The sequence below is a fragment of the Cyclopterus lumpus genome, chromosome 13, assembly GCF_009769545.1.
Source record: "Cyclopterus lumpus isolate fCycLum1 chromosome 13, fCycLum1.pri, whole genome shotgun sequence".
Taxonomy (NCBI): domain Eukaryota; kingdom Metazoa; phylum Chordata; class Actinopteri; order Perciformes; family Cyclopteridae; genus Cyclopterus; species Cyclopterus lumpus.
Genome location: NC_046978.1, coordinates 15,884,097 through 15,903,160, shown reverse-complemented (window position 1 = coordinate 15,903,160; position 19,064 = coordinate 15,884,097). Strand labels below are relative to the sequence as shown.

General features: G+C 45.8%; 1 protein-coding gene across 3 annotated transcripts in view; it reads left to right on the top strand.

The window, feature by feature from the left end:
* Positions 1–398: 398 nt before the first annotated feature.
* ets1 (v-ets avian erythroblastosis virus E26 oncogene homolog 1) overlaps positions 399–19,064 on the top strand; it is a 34,640-nt gene continuing 15,974 nt past the window's right edge. The window contains exons 1-2 of one of the 3 annotated variants that reach the window (XM_034547786.1): positions 399–601; positions 3,548–3,695. In XM_034547786.1, the coding sequence (XP_034403677.1) occupies positions 533–601; positions 3,548–3,695 (217 nt within the window). In that variant the 5' untranslated portion in view covers positions 399–532. Of the gene's footprint in view, positions 602–3,547; positions 3,696–12,226; positions 12,370–19,064 lie in introns of those variants that run through there. The other 2 variants (XM_034547785.1, XM_034547787.1) reach the window with 2 other exon arrangements.

The following is a 19,064-nucleotide window of genomic DNA, read 5'->3' as shown; positions in this document are numbered from 1 at the left end:
AGGCAGGCTGGAGGAGGAGGAGGAGGAGGAGGAGGAGGAGGAGGCAGTTTTAGCATCGGGAGAAGGGAGTGATACATTGAGAGAGATGAGATGGAAATGTTAGGTTGGATGGGTTTGCTTCGGCTGAAATCCATTTCTCCTGACATCAAAATGTATGGACTTTGATTTAAAAGAAACACACCTTGAGCCTTATAACCTAAATCCAATAAAGATTGCATGGGATGACATGTTTTACCCAAACCACAGTTCTAAACTGTGGCACGCTGATGTTGCAGGTTATTGAAACCCATTTCAAATGTCTCACTCTCTCCCCGTTCTTCCTCTTTTTGACTCCCTGTTCCTCTCCCTCCTCCCCTCTCTCTCACACACATACACACACACACACACACACACACACATAGTGCCACACACACACACACTTGCACGCAAAGTGTAAACAGCCTGTGATAGATAGGTCGCTTCACCCTGCCCCGTCTGTTTGCAGTGTTGATCCCTTCAGCAGGCCCTGCTTCTCCTGTCCGCAGCGACCGTGATGAGTTACTACATGGATCCAGTTTCTTCCTACCCGGCTCTTCACCCCTGTGACCGTCTGGGCGCAATGGTAAGACCTCCCTCGTAAATTACCACCGCGTTATGGTTGCCTCAGCTACCTGCCACACAGCCGGCCAGAATGAGCTTTGTGCGTGTGTGTGTGTGTGTGTGTGTGTGTGTGTGTTTGCTGTAGTACAGGAATGTGTGCGGGAGCATATGAGCAATATCTGTGTTAGCAACTCAGCAACACAGTTTATCTTAACCTTTTTTTTTTTTCCTGTTGAGTTTAGTGCACCGGAGTTGCACCATGCAGTGTACGTTCTGTTCCCTCTGATTTCGTCAAAAGTTAGGAAACAGAGCTGTTGAACAAGACGAGACGTTTCTGCAATCGCCCTTATGAACTGCTCCGTGTTGCGCAACCACGACGCACTTCTCTCCAGCAAGTGATATTGTAAATATTGAGACCTGCAGGCCTCCAACCTCGCCACTAACCAATCCAATCGGAGTCAGACCATCCCCACTGAATAACGCGTTGCTCAGCTGAGCTCACGGGTGCTGCTGCGCGGCACTCCGTTTGCATTGGAACACCGAGGCTCTTAAACGCTTTCCAAATGAGAGAGCCGAACACGGAGTCAGAGACGGCGGTAGCCGGGAACATTGGGATTCCTGTCAGATGAGCGCTTGAGGGGTGAAGGCCAAGGAGCGGCAAAATAAATGCCTCCATTTGTATGCAGAGCGCCGGCGCATTAGGATAAGAGACTGAGGTTATATGCAAATGGCAACCCCACCCTGGCCTGATAGAAAACAGAGAAGGATACAGCTCCCTGCGTCCTAATTGGCTCAGGTGGTGGGGGTTGCCTTTGAAATTGAGACTACTGTATACCGGGGCAGACTTGGTCAAAAGGTGAACCTGGATCACCTCGTCTCTATTCTCTTGAATTTACATGAATTATCAGCAAAGAGCTGCAGGGGCCCGATGAGTTATATTTTCCTCTGTTTAATGATTGACGGAGTCGCATATGCTTCACAAAGACCGTACAGAGGAAAATCTCGGGGAACTCGAGCGGCCCAAAGTAGCAATTTAAAAAAAACCAAATGCCCGAAGCCACTTCACAGCGAAGGTGATCTTTGTTCGTCAGAAATTATACGGCACAGTGTGAGGCCTGCACCTACTTTAGCATCTGTAACGAAAAGCGAGCGCTCGCTCCTGACGTGTATATATAGCTTTCGGTTTGGAATGGCGTGCAGTCAGCCAGAACTGGGACACGCCAGTGAAATGACAGAAGGAAAATGCGGTGCGCTGCGTGTTAATTAGGGAGGGATTTGAGACACAGGTGTTTAAATGTGTGACTGCAAAGAGAAGTGTGTGTGTGTGTGTGTGTGTGTGTGTGTGTATGCCACTAATAACCCATCAAAAAGTTTCATAAATATCCGAAGAATGAACGAGAGCCCTGGAACTGCATCGTTATTGATTACACTTGTTTTATTGATTACACCTGTCTGCTACTTTTTAGACATCGCAGCTTCTCATTATTTAGGGGGCAGATACGCTAAGCACACGCGACATTGAATGAATGAATGAATATGTACAATAAATATATATTCTTGCCTGTAAACACACAAAAACAATAAAAACATGAATAAAAATCAAGCCGATAAAATGACACTGTGTAGTCAAGATGGGGGGCGGATGAAAGTTGAATTAAGTCAATATGACTCAAACATCTATAATTTGTGGACTGGAGATGGACAATACAGAAAAAAACATTTGTAATGTGGAGTATTTATACTATTTCCAAGTTCAAATTTTGAAAAAGGCGTACAACGTTTATCATTAGCAATCCCTGCTTATTTTCCACATTATATATCAACCTCTACTGAGTTATTCCACTCAACGGACTGATAAAATAGTGTGGTGGTGTCGATGTTATCTCCACTGTTATCGAAGTCAGTCTTTCTGTCTAATCCATAAATCATCCGTGTGGCTCCCTCCATCCCTATCAAACCCCCTCCCCTTTTTTTGCTGACTGGACTGATAGGAGAAGGCAGCGTCCCACGCAGACTTCTATAGAACCTCGTAAAGAACCCCCCCACCCCCCCCCCACCCCGTTTGCCATCCATAAAGCCGGACGGCTACTGATAAACGCTGCAGTGCTTAAACAGGAGCTGCTTATCAGATCGGCAGTCACTCCGTCAGCCAGCGTGTCGGTTACAAATATGACATATGACCGTCTAACGTTGGTAGGACTAACATGAAGCATAGATTTTAAGGGTCTTTTTGCATGTTGCAAATATGAAATGATCAAGTCTTACATCTTTTTAAAAAATGTTGTCAAAGTTACAGCAACAAATGTGGAGAATGCATCACAAAGACTTTATATCATTATTCAAAATTGTATCACGAAAAACATGATATTTAACATGGAAAGTTAAAAGGGGGAAGAGTTTATCTACAGACACACTCTTGTGAGAAAAATGTCAATGGCCTGTTCACATCACTTTGAAACAGAAGAGTCCAACAATATCTATTGAGTTTTCTGGTTTGTTGTCAAATGAAGGCTTTGATACGCTAAAAATGGCCAAGTGGCTATCTTCTTCCCCACTATCTCTTGAATCCACAAAGAGTTTCATATCTGTCCCGTCAAGTGCTGACTTTAGACTTCCCTTTTGCTGCGACCTCTTACGCGAAACCCTTTTCTGTGATAAGCGGGATAAATCAACACGGCATAAGAGATAAACTGAATGAGTCAAATTTAGCCCCGCCGGCCGTTATCTGTGCAGGAAAAACAATGAAGCAAATTGTCATCAAAATCCAAGGTCACGCTGTCGGAGTTGTTTTCAGCTTTGCACGTTGAAGCAGATGAAACCAAAGCGTACAGAAGTAAATCAACTGTTCAGTAATGTATGTATGTATGTATGTATGCGTGTGTGTATATATATATATATACATATACATATACAGTATCCGTCTATTGTTCATTTAGGCTAAACCCTACTGTGTGTTGTTTCTCTCCAGAGGCACGGTGGAGGGGTGGCATTGGGACCTCAGACCCTCCTCCCAGGTGTGGTTCACCCCCAGCAGCAGTACTACCCATCACAGCCCCTTTACTTCCAGGACATACCCCTGCAGGAGGTGCCCAACGGACACGACCTTTGCCCTACAGGTAAGACGTGGACACGGACCGTCCAACCTCAAATGTGCTACGAGGGCAAAACGTGCATTACATCATAGTTAATGCCTACAAGTATCTTGTATTTCTTCATATTTAGAGGTGTTGCTTCTAAAACACACTTTACCCTATTCTGTATTCGTACTGTAAATGCGTAAATATATAATGATAAGACACTAGTCAATAGTTAATTCTGAATAAACAGCTCAAAGCAAACAAAAGACTTTGTTTTAACTGGAATGCTAAACGGGCAATTATTCACGCTCAAGCATTCATATCTGTGATGGTGACGCACGCTCGCTCCTAAACTTCCTCATTGAGACGTTGTAGAACGCACACACGGGGTCTCCACTTGGCGTCTGGTGGTGATGCTGACCCTGAGGGCAATGCCTTTACCGGATAGCCCTTCTCGCTCTTTTTTTCTCTCTGTCTCTCTCTCTCTCTTTTCTTCTGAAGACGACCAAATGCTGCATGGGCATTTTTCTTCTTCCAATCCTCTTTTTTTTCTTCTTCTCTTTACTCTCTTCTTTTTCATATGAGTTTTATTTTAAACTGGAACATTCCTTGCAGTGCATTTCCCTGCGTTTGACTCTGGCCTCCCCTCGTCCTCAAAAGTGATTGATGCTGGCGGGCTGGGACACACGCCACGGGAGTAGGGTAGGGGTGCTGGGGGGGGGGGGGGGGCACAAGCTTTCTTCCGTCACCTCCCTGAGCTGGATGCATGGGGCAAGGCAGGGGTCTAAAGGGCGGCCATCTTTTTCCCAAGCTTCTGGTTTGGTCTCTGGAGAGGTGGAGGGGGCCTGAGTGTACATATGTGTGTGTGTGTGTGTGTGTGTGTGTGTGAGAGAGAGGGAGTCAGGATTTGATGGGATTTGCTGATGTTTGTTGCCAGAGACACACTCCTTTGGAGCCCTCTCTTCATTGCTCCCAGCGCTAAACCGTTGACATAAACATTGCGGAGTGGAAAAAAAATGACCGAGCGTTGACCTTTTTTTTTTTTTTTTTTTCTTCTTCTTCTTCTTCTTCTTCTCATCTCTCTCCTAAATCCTACGCTATGCAGACGAAGGTCTCAGAGCCTTCTAGCCACCTGGATATGTTGTCATTTAGCTCTCATTGGTGGTGTTTGTACTCATGGTTGAATGCACCTATTTGTAATTCGCTTTGGATGAAAGCGTCAGCTAAATGACATGTAATGTAATGTAATGTCATATAGAATATAGAGCTACTGAGATTAATATGCTGTCTATGCTGATCTTAAAAGCAGCCAAATAACCTCTGGCACAGTCTCCAACCCTGCAGCCGTTGCTTTGACTCATTTCTGTCAAACTGAAAACATGGCTTCCCCTTGAATATTTTGAACTTTGCCATTTCAGAACACCCATTCATTTTGTACATAATTAGCGATGGGGGCACGCACTATTTCAACTTCCCCCTGCCGTGAACATCATTTGGCAACTGGGATGATTTCTACTTTGAAGTACTATGTGCGTATAGCATTCATTTTCTAATCGCTGAGGTTGTGCCAGTTTAATTCTTATGATCATTTGTTCACTGAAAAGTGTTTTATGTAACCAATTAGGGCACATATTAGTCAGTGAGGATTAGCTGGAATACTATGATATAATGATTTTACATTGGGTTACACCAAGTTTATGCTTTTATTAAGGATATGTGAAAATAAAACTGCCATCAGCAACAATACATGAGTGTAAATACAAACTCATCTATAGCTTTCACCAGTCGAGACTGCAAACCTGTTGCAAACAGTAACTTATTTGCACATCTAGCAGTTATCATTCATCATCCATTCATGTGGAGTCGTGTTTCAGGCCACCTGGCGAATGCAGGTCCATGTATTCACTCTCTTTGAGCTCTGTTTCTGGCCTCTACCTCCTCCTGAGGGGAATATCTGGCTCTTTTGACTGCTAATTTCTCCGCTATGTTCACCAGCTAGTTGCTAACTATTTATGTTTGCTGTTTGGTGCTGAACAGGTTGAACACAGGCTGAACACAATGGTTTTTTTACAGCTTTTTTTCGGGGTGAAAACAGCTGCCCGCTGCAGCCGAAAAATTAAGCTTAAACAATGAGCTGCACGTCACTGTCGAGCTTCTGAAAAACCGATGGGGAGCTGCAGATTCTGGTGATAATCCTCTGGAGGTTCATCACTACGAGCGACCCCCTTTTTCACATTGCCACATTTTTATTTGATGTAGTTTTGTCGTGAGAAAACTACATCTTGAAAAACACTTGAAACCAGACTGAAGCTAGAATCGGCCAGAATCAAAACACTCTAGTTCCCGAGGTGATCAAGATATGATAAAGATGGGGGAAAACTTGAAGCACCACACGTGAGTACTGAGTTGACAGCATTCCTAACTTCCTCACAAATGTAATGCTCTGTCTGGGAAATCGGCGTTGATATATTCTGTTTAACGTCTAAAGTGGGGAAGTGATTTTGATTTTTTACAACTCGAGTCACTTCTTCGAGGATGGATTGGGTGTTGTTAAAATCAAATTTACAAGTGTGAGAAAGGAATAGTACAAAGCAGATGTTAGGCGGGGATGTTGGATGTAAAAGGACCATCGTATGTTTGGCTCAGCGCCCGATGTCACACACACTGCTTCCTGACAACAGCCATGCCATGGTGATGTTTACACTAACCCAGCTCTACTCTTCACTATCCAACACTCAAACCACGGGGCCTGTTGTAAACTCCCATTGTGGACATCACTACTATCTCTGTGCGTGTGTGTGTGTGTGTGTGTGTGTGTGTGTGTGTGTGTGTGTGGGGGGGACGACAACAGAGTGAGCGTGTATGTCTGCGTACTATCTCAATTAAATCCAGGCACAGATATCACGCACATGCAAACACGCTCCACCAACATCCTTCAGTGATGCACACTCCACATATTCATTCATTAAATTCACACCCTGCACTCTGGTGTGTATTGTATTACAGCATCCTCCATTCAGTAAAGCAGCCCCCCCCCCCCCCCCCCCCCCCCACACACACACACACACACACACACACACTCCCAGGCACTCATGAGTTCCCTGTACATTTAAACATGCCCTCCCATTTAGTGCACACAGACACAGCTGTGATCTGGCACTCAGGGACCATTGGCCTGTGTTTTATTTGATGTGATTTGACAGCTGGACAGTTGGAAGAGGAGGGGAACTGGGTGGGAAGCAAAAAGAGAGTGGGCGGAATACAGTTTCAGGAGAGAAGACGGATACAGGGAGGGATAAGTCACAGGACTGAGACTGGGGTTGGTGGGAGGGGAGGAGGATCTGGGATGTGGAGCCTTCATGGGAGGGAGACAAGGGGGTGGGGGGGGCTTCGCCTCTGATGAGGGGCACGTCCTCACGGGCGCAGGCCCATTTTTTTTATTTCAAAAAGTAAACAGGCAGCCTGCGGGGGTCTGGGGGGTTATGGGAAAGGAGGAAACAGTGATGCTAATCAGGCCGGCGCACACTTCCCCCTCAGACAATAAAACAAAACAAGAGTGGAAACACAGGAAAAAAAACCCGGCAGACAACTGTGGAGGAATGGGCTGCCGTGGCCCTGGATTTGAACTGCACGGTGTGATGACAGTTCTGAGGCAAGAGGTGTTAGTCAATAAACAGAGGAAAAAGGTAATCGGTTACACTGCACATTTGTAGATGTTGAAGTATTTTTAGCAATTTGAACTATTTGGGTTTCCACTTTAGGCTTCTGAGAAGCGGTTGCATTGTGCATTGAAATCAGCAATTATAGTAAAACAAATTACCGTGGATTTTCTACCCCATTACTCAAAGTACTGTTTTCTTGAGCTATAAAAAAAAACATCTCAATGAATCATTTCTGGTAAGTCAACTTTTTCATTTGCTGATTCATTGGAGGGTTATTGTTACTTTTTTTTGTGGCTCTTCGGCAAACCGCTTTGCTTCATGTTCGTATCAAAACAACACAATGTATACCCGCATTTCAAGCTTTTACATTTTTGCCTTTTTTAATGACAAATACAGACTTAAAATACAGACTTTCCTCTCACTGAATGAACGCCCTCATTGGCCGTTGGCTGTACTATTTGTGGTGTATTCAAGTGCAACGCAATGCTACTATTAGTGTGGTAAGTTCCTCTTGATAGCGCGGTGACTCATTACAAACCACTTCAGTTGGAGAACAGGCAGTTCTGAAACATGTACTATCACCGACGACTGATGATGCAACAGATGCCAGCTCATCAGGAAAGGTGGTGCTTTAATGAACCCTTAGAGAGACCTCCCATTGTTTTAATGTTTATATTGTGAGCTTAGCAAAATCCACACAATGTTAACTACAATGAGTGTACGCCGGTAATGGTAATAGTGAACACCTCTTACTGTTTATCGTAATGCGCGTTTATTGTTGAATCCCGTCCATCCCGCAGGAGGTGAAGGTCAATCCTCTCCTATTATCCCTCAATATAAAAGAACATTCGACAATTAACAGCAGACAGCAAGCAGCGGCTACATTACCACAGTCAGATCATTATCGTTTTAGAGTGTACAGCTATGTTGAGGGATGCTACTGTGTGTTTTGTAATGTACAACCTTCATTTACTCAATGAGAAATAAATTAAAGTCGCAGACTGATGTATTTTCCCCTCAGCTACAGGGACCAGAGGAGCTTTATCTGAGAGCGTGGTGGGAACAGAGAGGAGGGAGGGCAAGACAAGAAGAGGGAGGTCTGGGAGGCAGAGAGACTCGCAGGGGGGTGGGGATAATTGAATTATATGCACAATGGAGTGATGGGGGGCACGTGGTGCCGCTAATGGAGGAAGAGATGTCCTTTTTACCGAAGCTAATTGTTCAGAAAAGAGCTGAGCCTTTGTTCAGGGAGGCCCTGCGACTTTGCACTTACATGCACACACAATTTAGTCGAGCGCTGACACGCACACGCACACACACACACACCTGCAGAGATGTGTGTTTATGACTTTGGGAGAGATTACGTTCACCCCTAACCCCAACCAGACTAATCCTAACCCTAGCTGTTCACTCTAAAATGGGATGATTTACATGGAACGTGCTATTGTCCATATTTAGTCCACCAAAAAAAGGGGAGTCCCCACAATGTGACTGTGTCAACAGCTTTATGTCCCCACAACATCGGTAAAATGTGCGCGCACACACACGCACAATCGCACACACAGGGATACACCATTCCTGTCCCAGCTAACCCTCTGATCTCAGCAGGAGTGCATTCAGCCTGTGGCAACTTCAGACAGCATCCGCCACAGATAGAGCTGAGACGGAGCTACGAGACATAGACCACAAGGACCCCACTGTTTTACTGTTTTACTGTCTGCTGTCTCTTTCTATGTGTGTGTGTGTGTGTGTGTGTGTGTGTGTGTGTGACCCATGAGTTTGTGCTTGAGTGTCTGTAAATGAGAATGACCACACGCTAAATGCATGGCTATCCACGCAGCATACCTAACCTGTCAGGCCATTCCCGTTGTCTGAGACGTTTTCACACTGCGTCACAGCCAAGTCGTCCTTTCAGACTCCATGTTTGTGAATGTGAACAAACGCATAGCGCTGAAATCAAAATACGCATGCGACTTGGCTGCGAGGGCACCGACACCAAAGACAAATATCACTTGACAGCTGTATGGATTGCTCCAAATCTAATAACCTTTCGGTTAACTCTGTGAAAAGTAGCAGGTGCAACGGCCACATCGAGACAGGCAGACAACACAGATGTGCCAGAGAGAGAGAGGGAGACAGACAGACAGACAGACAGACAGACAGACAGACAGACAGAACCATGGCAACAGCATGTGCCAGGTGAGGAAAAAGAGACACTGGAACCAAAACTTGTTTGATATGTCCTCGAGAGCGCTAGCACACAGGCTGGCGGATTGTTTTATGAGTGTGACACAATTAACAAGCCCTTTATAGTTTGTTTCAACAATAGTTGGGTTTTCTTTTTAAGTTGGTATCGTGCAAAACGTTGACACAAGCTGTTCCTACAGTTGACAGCGAGATGCCTGTGGAGATAAGCTCAATGTTTAATTGTTGTTGTTCTAATTTTTTTTAATGGAAATCGTGTCAGTGTCCTGTTCGTGAAAATGTGTTTGTCTTCAAGGTCATTGGACACCAGGCTGTGTTGGGGGCCATGGAAATGGTCATTGCACTGAGAGACAGATCAGTAGCACAGTGTTCTGTAATATATGTTCAGATGTTTTCTGGAAACAGGAATTCAAAGAAACAATGCGTGGCCGGCAAATTGCCCGCTTACGACTACGATTCCACTTTAATAGTTCGGTTTTTCATCCTATCTGGTTTTTACTCTGCACTCCTAAAATGAATCAGTAAAAAGAAAATGTCATTGTTTTTTTTTAATATTACTAATAAAATATGGAAGACCCAAACTGAAGTGGGCTATGGTGACGGCAGCCCAGATATTAGTCGGCAACGCCATTAAACCCCTAATGGCGGCCCTTCGGCACAAAGGGACCTGGGCTGTCCTTTTCAGAACAGATAGGAGGGAGTTCATTAACAGAAAACAAAGAGGTCCAGTCAGAGAGAGTGACTGACTGAGATGAAGTGAGAGGTACTGTTCCTCCTTCCATTCTTCTCCTCCATCACCCCCTTCGTCTTTGCCCCCGGTGAGGCAGCTCCTCTCACCACAGAACCCACCAGCACTCTTCCCAGACGAGGCTCCTATCAGGCCAATGAAACCTGATCCAGGGCTGCTAATGGAGCCGGTGAAGTACCACCGGTTGGAAAAAAAATCCATGCGTGATCAATATCCCCGGCTCCCCGGCCTCCATGCATACGCCTGTACAGTATACGTGCAGAAGTATCATATTGATGTGCATCATAGGTTGTGCCATGTGACTCACTAAACAAGATACGATGTGGTTGCATCTATGGAGAAAAAAAAGAGGGCTGGTGCCTCAGAGAGAACCATTTAGATTGTTTCATTAATGAACAAAAGACTAGCCCATCAGTATTGCTTGCTGGAGCTCGGTTTTTGTGCACTTGTTTAAAAAGCAGCAGGATCCAGAGGAGTGGGAATTACTATTATAGTCTGTTATAATGGCGTGTTGTTACCACGGGAGGTATAGCCTCCTGTGTGTAGCCTTGCTGTGGCTAAAAAGCTCAATCTCTCTCTTGTATATGTTTTTTTTTTTCCCATTGGCAGAACAAATTCCTGATTCAATTTCCAGTAAGGCATGGCCATTGTTCCTGATTACTGTAGATAAGAAAGCACAACGTATGAAACGAGCAATACCAACTGAGAATAAGAACAGACATTGTTTTCAACGATGGTCTTGGTGACAAGAGACCCAGTTTGATTGATTTTGATATGTCATCCTAACCTATTTTTAATACCATGAAACCTGCAAATATGTACCCTCCGTCGTTACTGATACAGACCGAAAGATGGGTAAAAGACATGGTTGTTTTTGTATTGATCAGTACAAGGTGAACAGGAAATACTCTGAGGTGTTTATGAGGGTGAGTTACAAGTTATGAGGAAGCCTGGACCTGCAGAATATAGGACACAGACAGGCCGGACTCCCCTTTTCAGTTGGCGGTTCTCCACACATGAACTAGGCTACAGCTAAACCGTTTAAAGCTATTTTAAGCTCTAAAACCATACAGAAAAAAAAAACCCATTGCTCTAGTTCTTACCCGTGTATCGCAATACCGTGCCTAAGAGTTTCCAAAATGGCTCAAAAGTGGCAAAATGCTGTTTTTTACCCTTTTTTTTTTTTTGCACCTACATGGTGCTATTTATCTAAGAGTTTCCAAAATGGCTCAAAAGTGACAAAATGCTGTTTTTTACCCTCTTTTTTTTTTTTTTTTGCACCTACATGGTGCTATTTATCTTTTAATATAGTTTTAAAAAAACTTCTCATACAAGTAGCTGTTTTGGGAAGGAACGTGTTACAGCATTGCCACAGCTCCCCGGGTGTTGCGGGAACATGGACACTCCTGACTGCGTCTCGATGACGCGAAGGGGTCTCGGTTACAAGTCGGTTCTCACTGCGACGCGGGGGAGGTGGGAGTGCTCTCACGGCGTGTGTGTGTGTGTGTGCGTGCGTGTGTGTGTGTGTGTGTGTGCTCGCGCGCAAGGGGTGGGGTAGGGGGCAGTGTAATTGAATTGTGAATCAACTGGCAAGTCGGCCCCAAACACCGCCCCCTTCAGCCGCCGTCGCACTCCTGCTCTTCGCTACGCAACGCCCACAGCCACAGAGATAGAGAGAGGAAGAAGTGAGCGAGCGAGTGAGTGAGAAAGAACGAGGAAAAGAGGGAGTGTGTGTGCGCGTGTGTGTGTGTGTGTGTGTGTGTACATGTACCGGAGAGAGAAGAAAAGACAAGTTAGAAGTAAAAAAAGAAACTGAACCGTCTTTTCAGTGTGAGACGTTAGAAGACAACAAGCAGCCAGTTGAATTGACCGGTGGCGCCGAAGGAAGAGAAGATTTGCCCTCATATTGTGGGGTTTTTTTTTGGTGGTTTTTTTTTTCTTTTTGGGGTGGGAGGGGGGGGGTTAGGAGGGGGTGAGCTGTTAGAATAAACGAGAAGAGGGACGCGGCGTCATCAAGTCCAACCGGTCCTGATGGTCATGACGGCAGCTGTCGAAATGAAACCGACGTTAACCATCATAAAGGCTGAAAAGATGGACGGTGAGTAGGCTCCGCTACAACTCTTCTGTGAGTGCTTTGACAGTTACCACGAGACTCTCGTTACTCGCGAGCGTTTTTTTTTTTTTTTTTTTTACTCGTAACGTTGCCAACCGGGCGGCTCGCGCGCCTCTCGCTGACAGCGATATCGTTTCTTCGGCAATTACGGGCGCCGAGAGGGAACATGACGTCCCGAACGCAATTCAGCGTCGAGGACGATGATCGTGTCGATTGCTCAATTTTGGACAACACGCAAACAGACTTGAGAGTAAATGCAATCACGCCGGAGGCTTTACAGTCATGCCATATCGTCCACAGCCAGTGTGTGTGTGCGTGTGTGCGTGTTCCTCGTGTTTATTGAATCAGAGACTGACTGGCGTGCCTTTCTTTTTTTTTTTTTTTTTTTTTTTTAATAATTAACAATACGATATGTGAAATAAGGGCTACAACAGTCAAGTTATTTAGTTTTGCTTGTGTCACAAAAGTATGATGTCATGTATAGGCAAAGTCGATTTGTCACACCACATAATAACAAAAGCATTTCATTCATACACAATTACTATGTTTTTTTTGTTTGTTTTTTTTAAATGTGGATGACACTTTCAGACACACTTGCATGTTAACAAACTACTTTTTTTACGATTTTGCTTTTTTCACATTTCCGGCAAGTTCTGTCACATTGTGTTTAATGACGCCTGTCGCTCAATTTGACTACAGATACATGCTTTGCAGTATTCACGTGCTCTCTTTCTCCCTGCCTCAATTTCACTGCCGCTCTTCCCCCCCCCCCCCCCCCCCCCCCCCCCCCCCCCCACCACATCTAAACACCCATCTTCTGACCCCTACGTTCGGTGCATATCTGGGAGAGCCAGGGCATTCTGCCCAGACGGCATGGGAGAAAGGCTAATCGCTGCCCTCCCCACCAACCCCTGCTGTCTCCTCTACCTCCCCTCCCCTCCCCTCCCTCCTTCTCCACCTCCCCCTCCTCTCTGCGGTGGTTGAAACTGACTTTCCAGAGGGAAGGAGAGGCAGGCTGAGGTGATGAATCTGCAGTGCTGAGGCTTGCCTCTCTGACCCCGTTGCCCGGAAGACTTGGCCTGCTGCAGGGGTAGTCCTGGGCAAATACAGGCAAGCCCACAACTGTGAGCGGTGTTTGGATTTAAACCATTGTGTGGTTTCACTTCTCTCTCTTTCTTTTTTTGTGTGTTGTTGCCCAGAGTGATGTTACACATGGCGGCATGTTTGGATGATTTGCATCCAGCAGCTTTTTACATTAACAAATCCCCTGTGCCTTTGCAGCTCAGGTGGCGTGGAGGCTCTTAGCGGAGTGAGTGGAGCAGCATCGATGCACCGTGGACATTTGATACTAATTGCTAGTGTTGACCCACTAAGGGGGCTGTGACTCACCACATTAACCGCCCTCTCCTCGCCGTGAATACCTGCAGTGCGTAGATCCGCACATGCACATCTCGCAAGCTTGCGTATATAAAAAGTGCTGACGGCTGCAGTTAAGTTGCCAAAGCTTAGCGCTATCTTGCAAAACCATTTTTTTTGTTGCAACGCACGCTCCTGCTCGAGCTTCCCAGGGTGCACCCGGGTCAGGCTGAGGCTGCAGAGGAGCAGCTCACAACTTCACACAAACAAGTCTTCTCCCCACCCCTGTCTCTCACGCACAGAGACTCGCTTTGTTCGGTTCACTTATTGCTAATAGCATGCCCGGTAGATAAGTGCCCTGCACACGTTCAAGGCTGCTCCTGATCCCCAATAGGACACAATAGTCATGTTCAGTGTTGCAGGCAAGCAGAGGACCACGACAGGCCCTCTGCTTATACTTGCGGACATAGATAAGAGCTCCGTACAAAAAGCCAGAATGCATTTGTTGATTTGTGGGAATTGTGAAAGCAGCAGCTGTCCCGATGGACACGCCTGCTCAGCGTTTCACAATGTCATTGTGGGAACTACAGATGTTGTCTTTTCCTTTTTTTGTTTTCTCCAAACACATACTGTACGTACATGCCCACCAAATGACCTAAAGTGTCTTCAAACCCACCTTACTGTATTGTTTGTTTTCCTTTTGCGATGGAAGTGCAACTGGTGTCGGCTTAACTAAGGCCTGTCCTCTCTCTCTCTCTCTCTCTCTCTCTCTCTCTCTCTCTCTCTCTCTCTCTCTCTCTCTCTCTCTCTCTCTCTCTCTCTCTCTCTCTCTCTCTCTCCACCCCCAGTGGAGGTAATTCCTTTTTAAAGCGCTCCCACTGTGCCAGGGTCAGAGGTGCACCCAAAACAAGGCATCTAAAGTTCCACGAAGCCTTTATCCCTCTGTTCAGTTATAGTTGTCAATTCCTGACACAGCACACTTGCTTCCATGTAACCCAGACTGTGGCAGCTTTATTATTGAAAGCGTCATGTAGCCATAACAAAACTTTTTTAAAGATAGGAGGGAGCATTACTTAACCAGGAAGGTGTTGGATTGTGAAATTACAGACATGAAAGAGCAAGTGCTCATGTGTTGTGACGTTCTCGTGGAGTGTACGAGGCTGTGTATGGGCAGGAGGCGGCAGTCTAAAAAGGTTTATAGTTTAGTGAATGGCAAATCTAGTAGAAATTATGGTAAATTATGAAAAATGAGTATACGAATGAATCTCTTGTCGTGGTTGATCATGCATTATGTTGGAAACTCCACATAATGTAAAAACAAAATGTCTAAAACCATTTCAATATTATATGTAGCTAACATATCTTTAATCTGAACTCGCTATATTTACTTTATTGTTCTCTCGATGTTCCATACATTACCTATTGTATGGGGTCACACAAATCCTATTTTGAGATTGGTGAATGTAAGAATATTCCCAGAAGTGGGTTTTAAGAAGATTCATTTTCTTTGGAGCTGTTTGGTCAATGACGCCCATTGTTCTCAGGTTATCTGAGTAGAGATTTAATATGCAAGAGAGTTGTCAATCATTTACACTACAAGGAGTTGTCCGCTTTCGACTTGAGTGAGTTGCTCCTTCTCTCTTTCTCTGCTCGTCAGGCCTGAAGGTCGGGGTTCAGTGGCTGACAGGAATGTTTGTGAGCATGCCCTGCTGGGTGGCATGCATGGAGGCATAGAGGGAGTGGGAGGCTCACTTTTATCTGATCAAAACACTGCTGTGTGTTATAACTGGCATGCCTGATGCTTCTTCTGAGAGCCCTTATAAGGCATCTCCATCCACGCCCGCCACAGACACACACACACACACACACACTATGCACACAAGCACATACAGGCCACACGAATGACTCTCAGAAATGCTTCACCTATTTATTTATTTTTTTCTTTCTTCATTTTTCTTTTAGGTGCCTCCCATGTTGAGGGGTTAGCCGCTGTCAGAACAGAGGGTGTTACATAAGCTCCAGGTTTTTTGCTTCGGTGTGTTTGTGTCAGCACTCCTCCAGTAGCACAGTGTAATAATATATGCCAATGTGTGAGGGGTGCGTGGCCGCCTGGCAGCTGTGCAAACACCGTTTTGGGCGAGCCGGGCTTCTCTTGATGTGGTCCGACAACGAGTCGTGGGGGCCAAAACGTGCGCCGCGTCGGACCGATGGGCCGATACGGTTCTGCCCCACCAGAACACGATAAGTCAGTCGGTGCATCGGTTACGTGTCATCGGGTCGCGTTCGAAACCCGGGGCCACGACTGCGCCTCGAAGGCCAGCCGATACCAGCGTTTTGCTCAATGGACCCTCCCTTGTGTCGGTCAGACTTGTCAACAGACTGGGGCGAAACGCACATGAAGTAGCTTTGTTTGAGTTTCAACAATGGATTCTGCTCTTTCATTCTTTTTTCCCGCGTCACTTCGGTGATTGCAAAGCATTCTGTTTTCCTTCCATTCAGTCAGCTTTTATTCCATCGCTCCTTCATTCAGCCCCCCCCCCCCCCCCCCCCCCCCGCGTTGCCCACATAAAAATACAACCATTATAATTTGTTGGTCCTATCTCGACGCTTCCCCGGTGACTACACGCCTTAATCTTTGCTTATAAAGCTGAGTCATAAAGCAAGGCGTGTTAGCGCCAGATACAGCCGTCTGCTAAATAGTAAGCATATGGTGTGAGCGAGCGAGAGAGGGGGTTGGGTGTTTGAGGGAGGGAGAAAGAGGGGCCTTCCAAGGTGTGGCTGATATGATGGTAGCAAATAGTCTTTGTTATGCGAAAAAATATATTTTTAGATCAAAATTACTAGAGTTGCGCTCTCCTTTTCGATCGGTCTTCATTTTACTCCCGTTCCACGAGAAGCCAACGAGCAAAAACAAAAGGGGAAATATGTTCCTCGGCTGGTGGAATAATAAAGCATTAATAAGCTTTCTTTTGACAATTCTTTTTCAATCTTTCACCCACCCACTCGTACAATTCCTCGTCAAGTGTTCCTCCCCCTCCTTTCCCTTTCTTCCCCTGTCTTCCCAGTGCCTTTCTGTTGGCCACATGGGTTTCTCGCACGCCACCTTGATGTGGTGTACAGTGAGATCCTGTGGAGTTCACTTTTGTCCCATCCCCAGTCATCCCCCCCCTGCTCGTAGTCCCTGAGTCATGGCACCAGACGCCCGCCGCACCACACGCCACTGGTTCTCCGACTGAGCGCTGGCTTGGCTGGCTTACTGGTTTCTGAGGGTTCTCCCCTCCCTAAATTACCAGTCTGACTGTGAGGACTAACTGGCCTGATGCTGCCCCAAAATGGCTCCATGACCTCCCACATATCACAACATTGTGCTCCATAACTTTTTTTGTCCTCCTTATTCTGTTTCTGTTTCATGGTTCCACATTTAGGAGCTGTGTTTCCTATAATGAAGTGGAAACTGGGCCAGTTTAGAAACATGCCTGCTTTGAGAATCAGTCCAGGGTCCTGAAAGGCAGCGGGGTTCGTCTCCACAACGGAGGTTCACGGCTCTCCTCAACAAGGCCATGTCACTCATTTGGTTTGGCGTACCTTCCAGATTTTCCTTTCTGTTTTGTCTGCGTCCGCTGCTCACCACCTGTTTTTGGAGTCAGCGCGCTGCTTTTGTAATCAGGTGGACACACGTGGGGGTGGGGGCACACAAGCCACAGGCTTTATATTTCTGTCAGACCTACAGCGTCAGACTTCTATTGATTGAGTGGTCCTGACCGAGGCAATGGAAGATAAGGATGCGCGTGCACGTGGGTGGCTGGCCTCCCCTCCTGGAGGTGAGACTCTGTGGTGCTCGCGATGAGTCGAGCGTTTGCGTCGCAGTCGAATTTGAAGCACATGTGTTCGAGCAGCCGTGGAAGAGGGGACTCGGTGTACGTTTTTTTTTTTTTTTCTCGACTGCCTCTGGAGTTTCGCTGAGAGAGTAAAAGCAGCTGGATCCCATTGACTGACGTCTCTAGCATCTGCATGTTTTAAATATGGAAATGAGTTGCCTCTTACTGTTCTCTGCTGTAGGGCCACATACGCGACGCTGAATGAGAACTTGACAATATTCTGTGGAAAAATTATCTTTTGGCTTCACGTAAATGCTCGTTAGAGAGGATCCGGATCGTTTGCTGCCTGAGACGTGTGTGTGTGTGTTTTGTTTTATGCATAGTTACCAACCGTGACCAATTTTGAGTCATTGCACTGGAATTTTACAAGATATGGTCATTGCTTTCATCATGACCAGTCACATTGTTGAACGAAGCAGCACGATATCCCCTGAAGTCCAGTCATTCTTTGATGGAATGAGTCACAGTCTGTCTCTGTGGTGTGTGTGCGTGTCAAAGATAGAAACAAAGAGAGGAAGATGGAGAAAACAAGTTGATTGTGAGTTAACACATCTGCAATAAAAAAAGCGCATGTTTAGGAAATAACTTCCATCTTATTGCGAAACTCATGACGTGTAACTTTCCAGTTATCACGCTGTGGTTTTACATCTTTTTAAGCAGGCAAGTAAGCCAAAGGTGTTTCACAGCATCATGAAAAAATAACCATATCTTAAATGAGATAAAGGAAAAAGAGGTGTGGCCAGATGTTTCATGTTTTATGCTCCAATTAACCATGGAGTCTACGCTGAGCTTAAAATAGAAATGTATATAATCCTTCATCCTGAGCCGAAACCATTTTGCCACTGAGACCACAAGTCATTTTTGGTCGCATTAGAGGAAAACAAGAAAGCTGTGAGAAGCACATTAGTGATTGTAAAACAGAGGTGGAATGTGAGGCACGCAACATGAAAACACTGCGGTCTGGGGGGAATTTATTTATCAAGTATCCATCTGTCGCCCATAGCTTGCCTTCAAACAAGCAACCGGCTCTTATATGTATAATCAGAGCCAGCCACTACAAGAGTTACATGCGTATGTGTTGCACAAAAAGATTGGTCGAGTGGCAAAACGGTTCCATCAATGTGTGTGTGTGTGTGTGTGTGTGTTTGTGTGTGGCGGTATGCCGTCCCACACGATACACAATTTCATCAGGAAACTATTTGGCGAATGTACCGGTTTGGATGAAAAAGTGAGGCACGCACCATGTTTTGTGGAAATAAAAACCCAAAATGCAACGCGGAGAGTAAACTGTTTGTCAGATACGTTGTGTGTTTGGTCCAACGCCTAAACAGTTCCTCCAGAGCATCCACTGTCTGTTTACAACGGGGACGGAGAAGCTAGCCTGGACGTAGCTCGGCTAGCACCACCTGCACTCCCCCGGTTCCCCTTTCTCACCCCTATGGCATA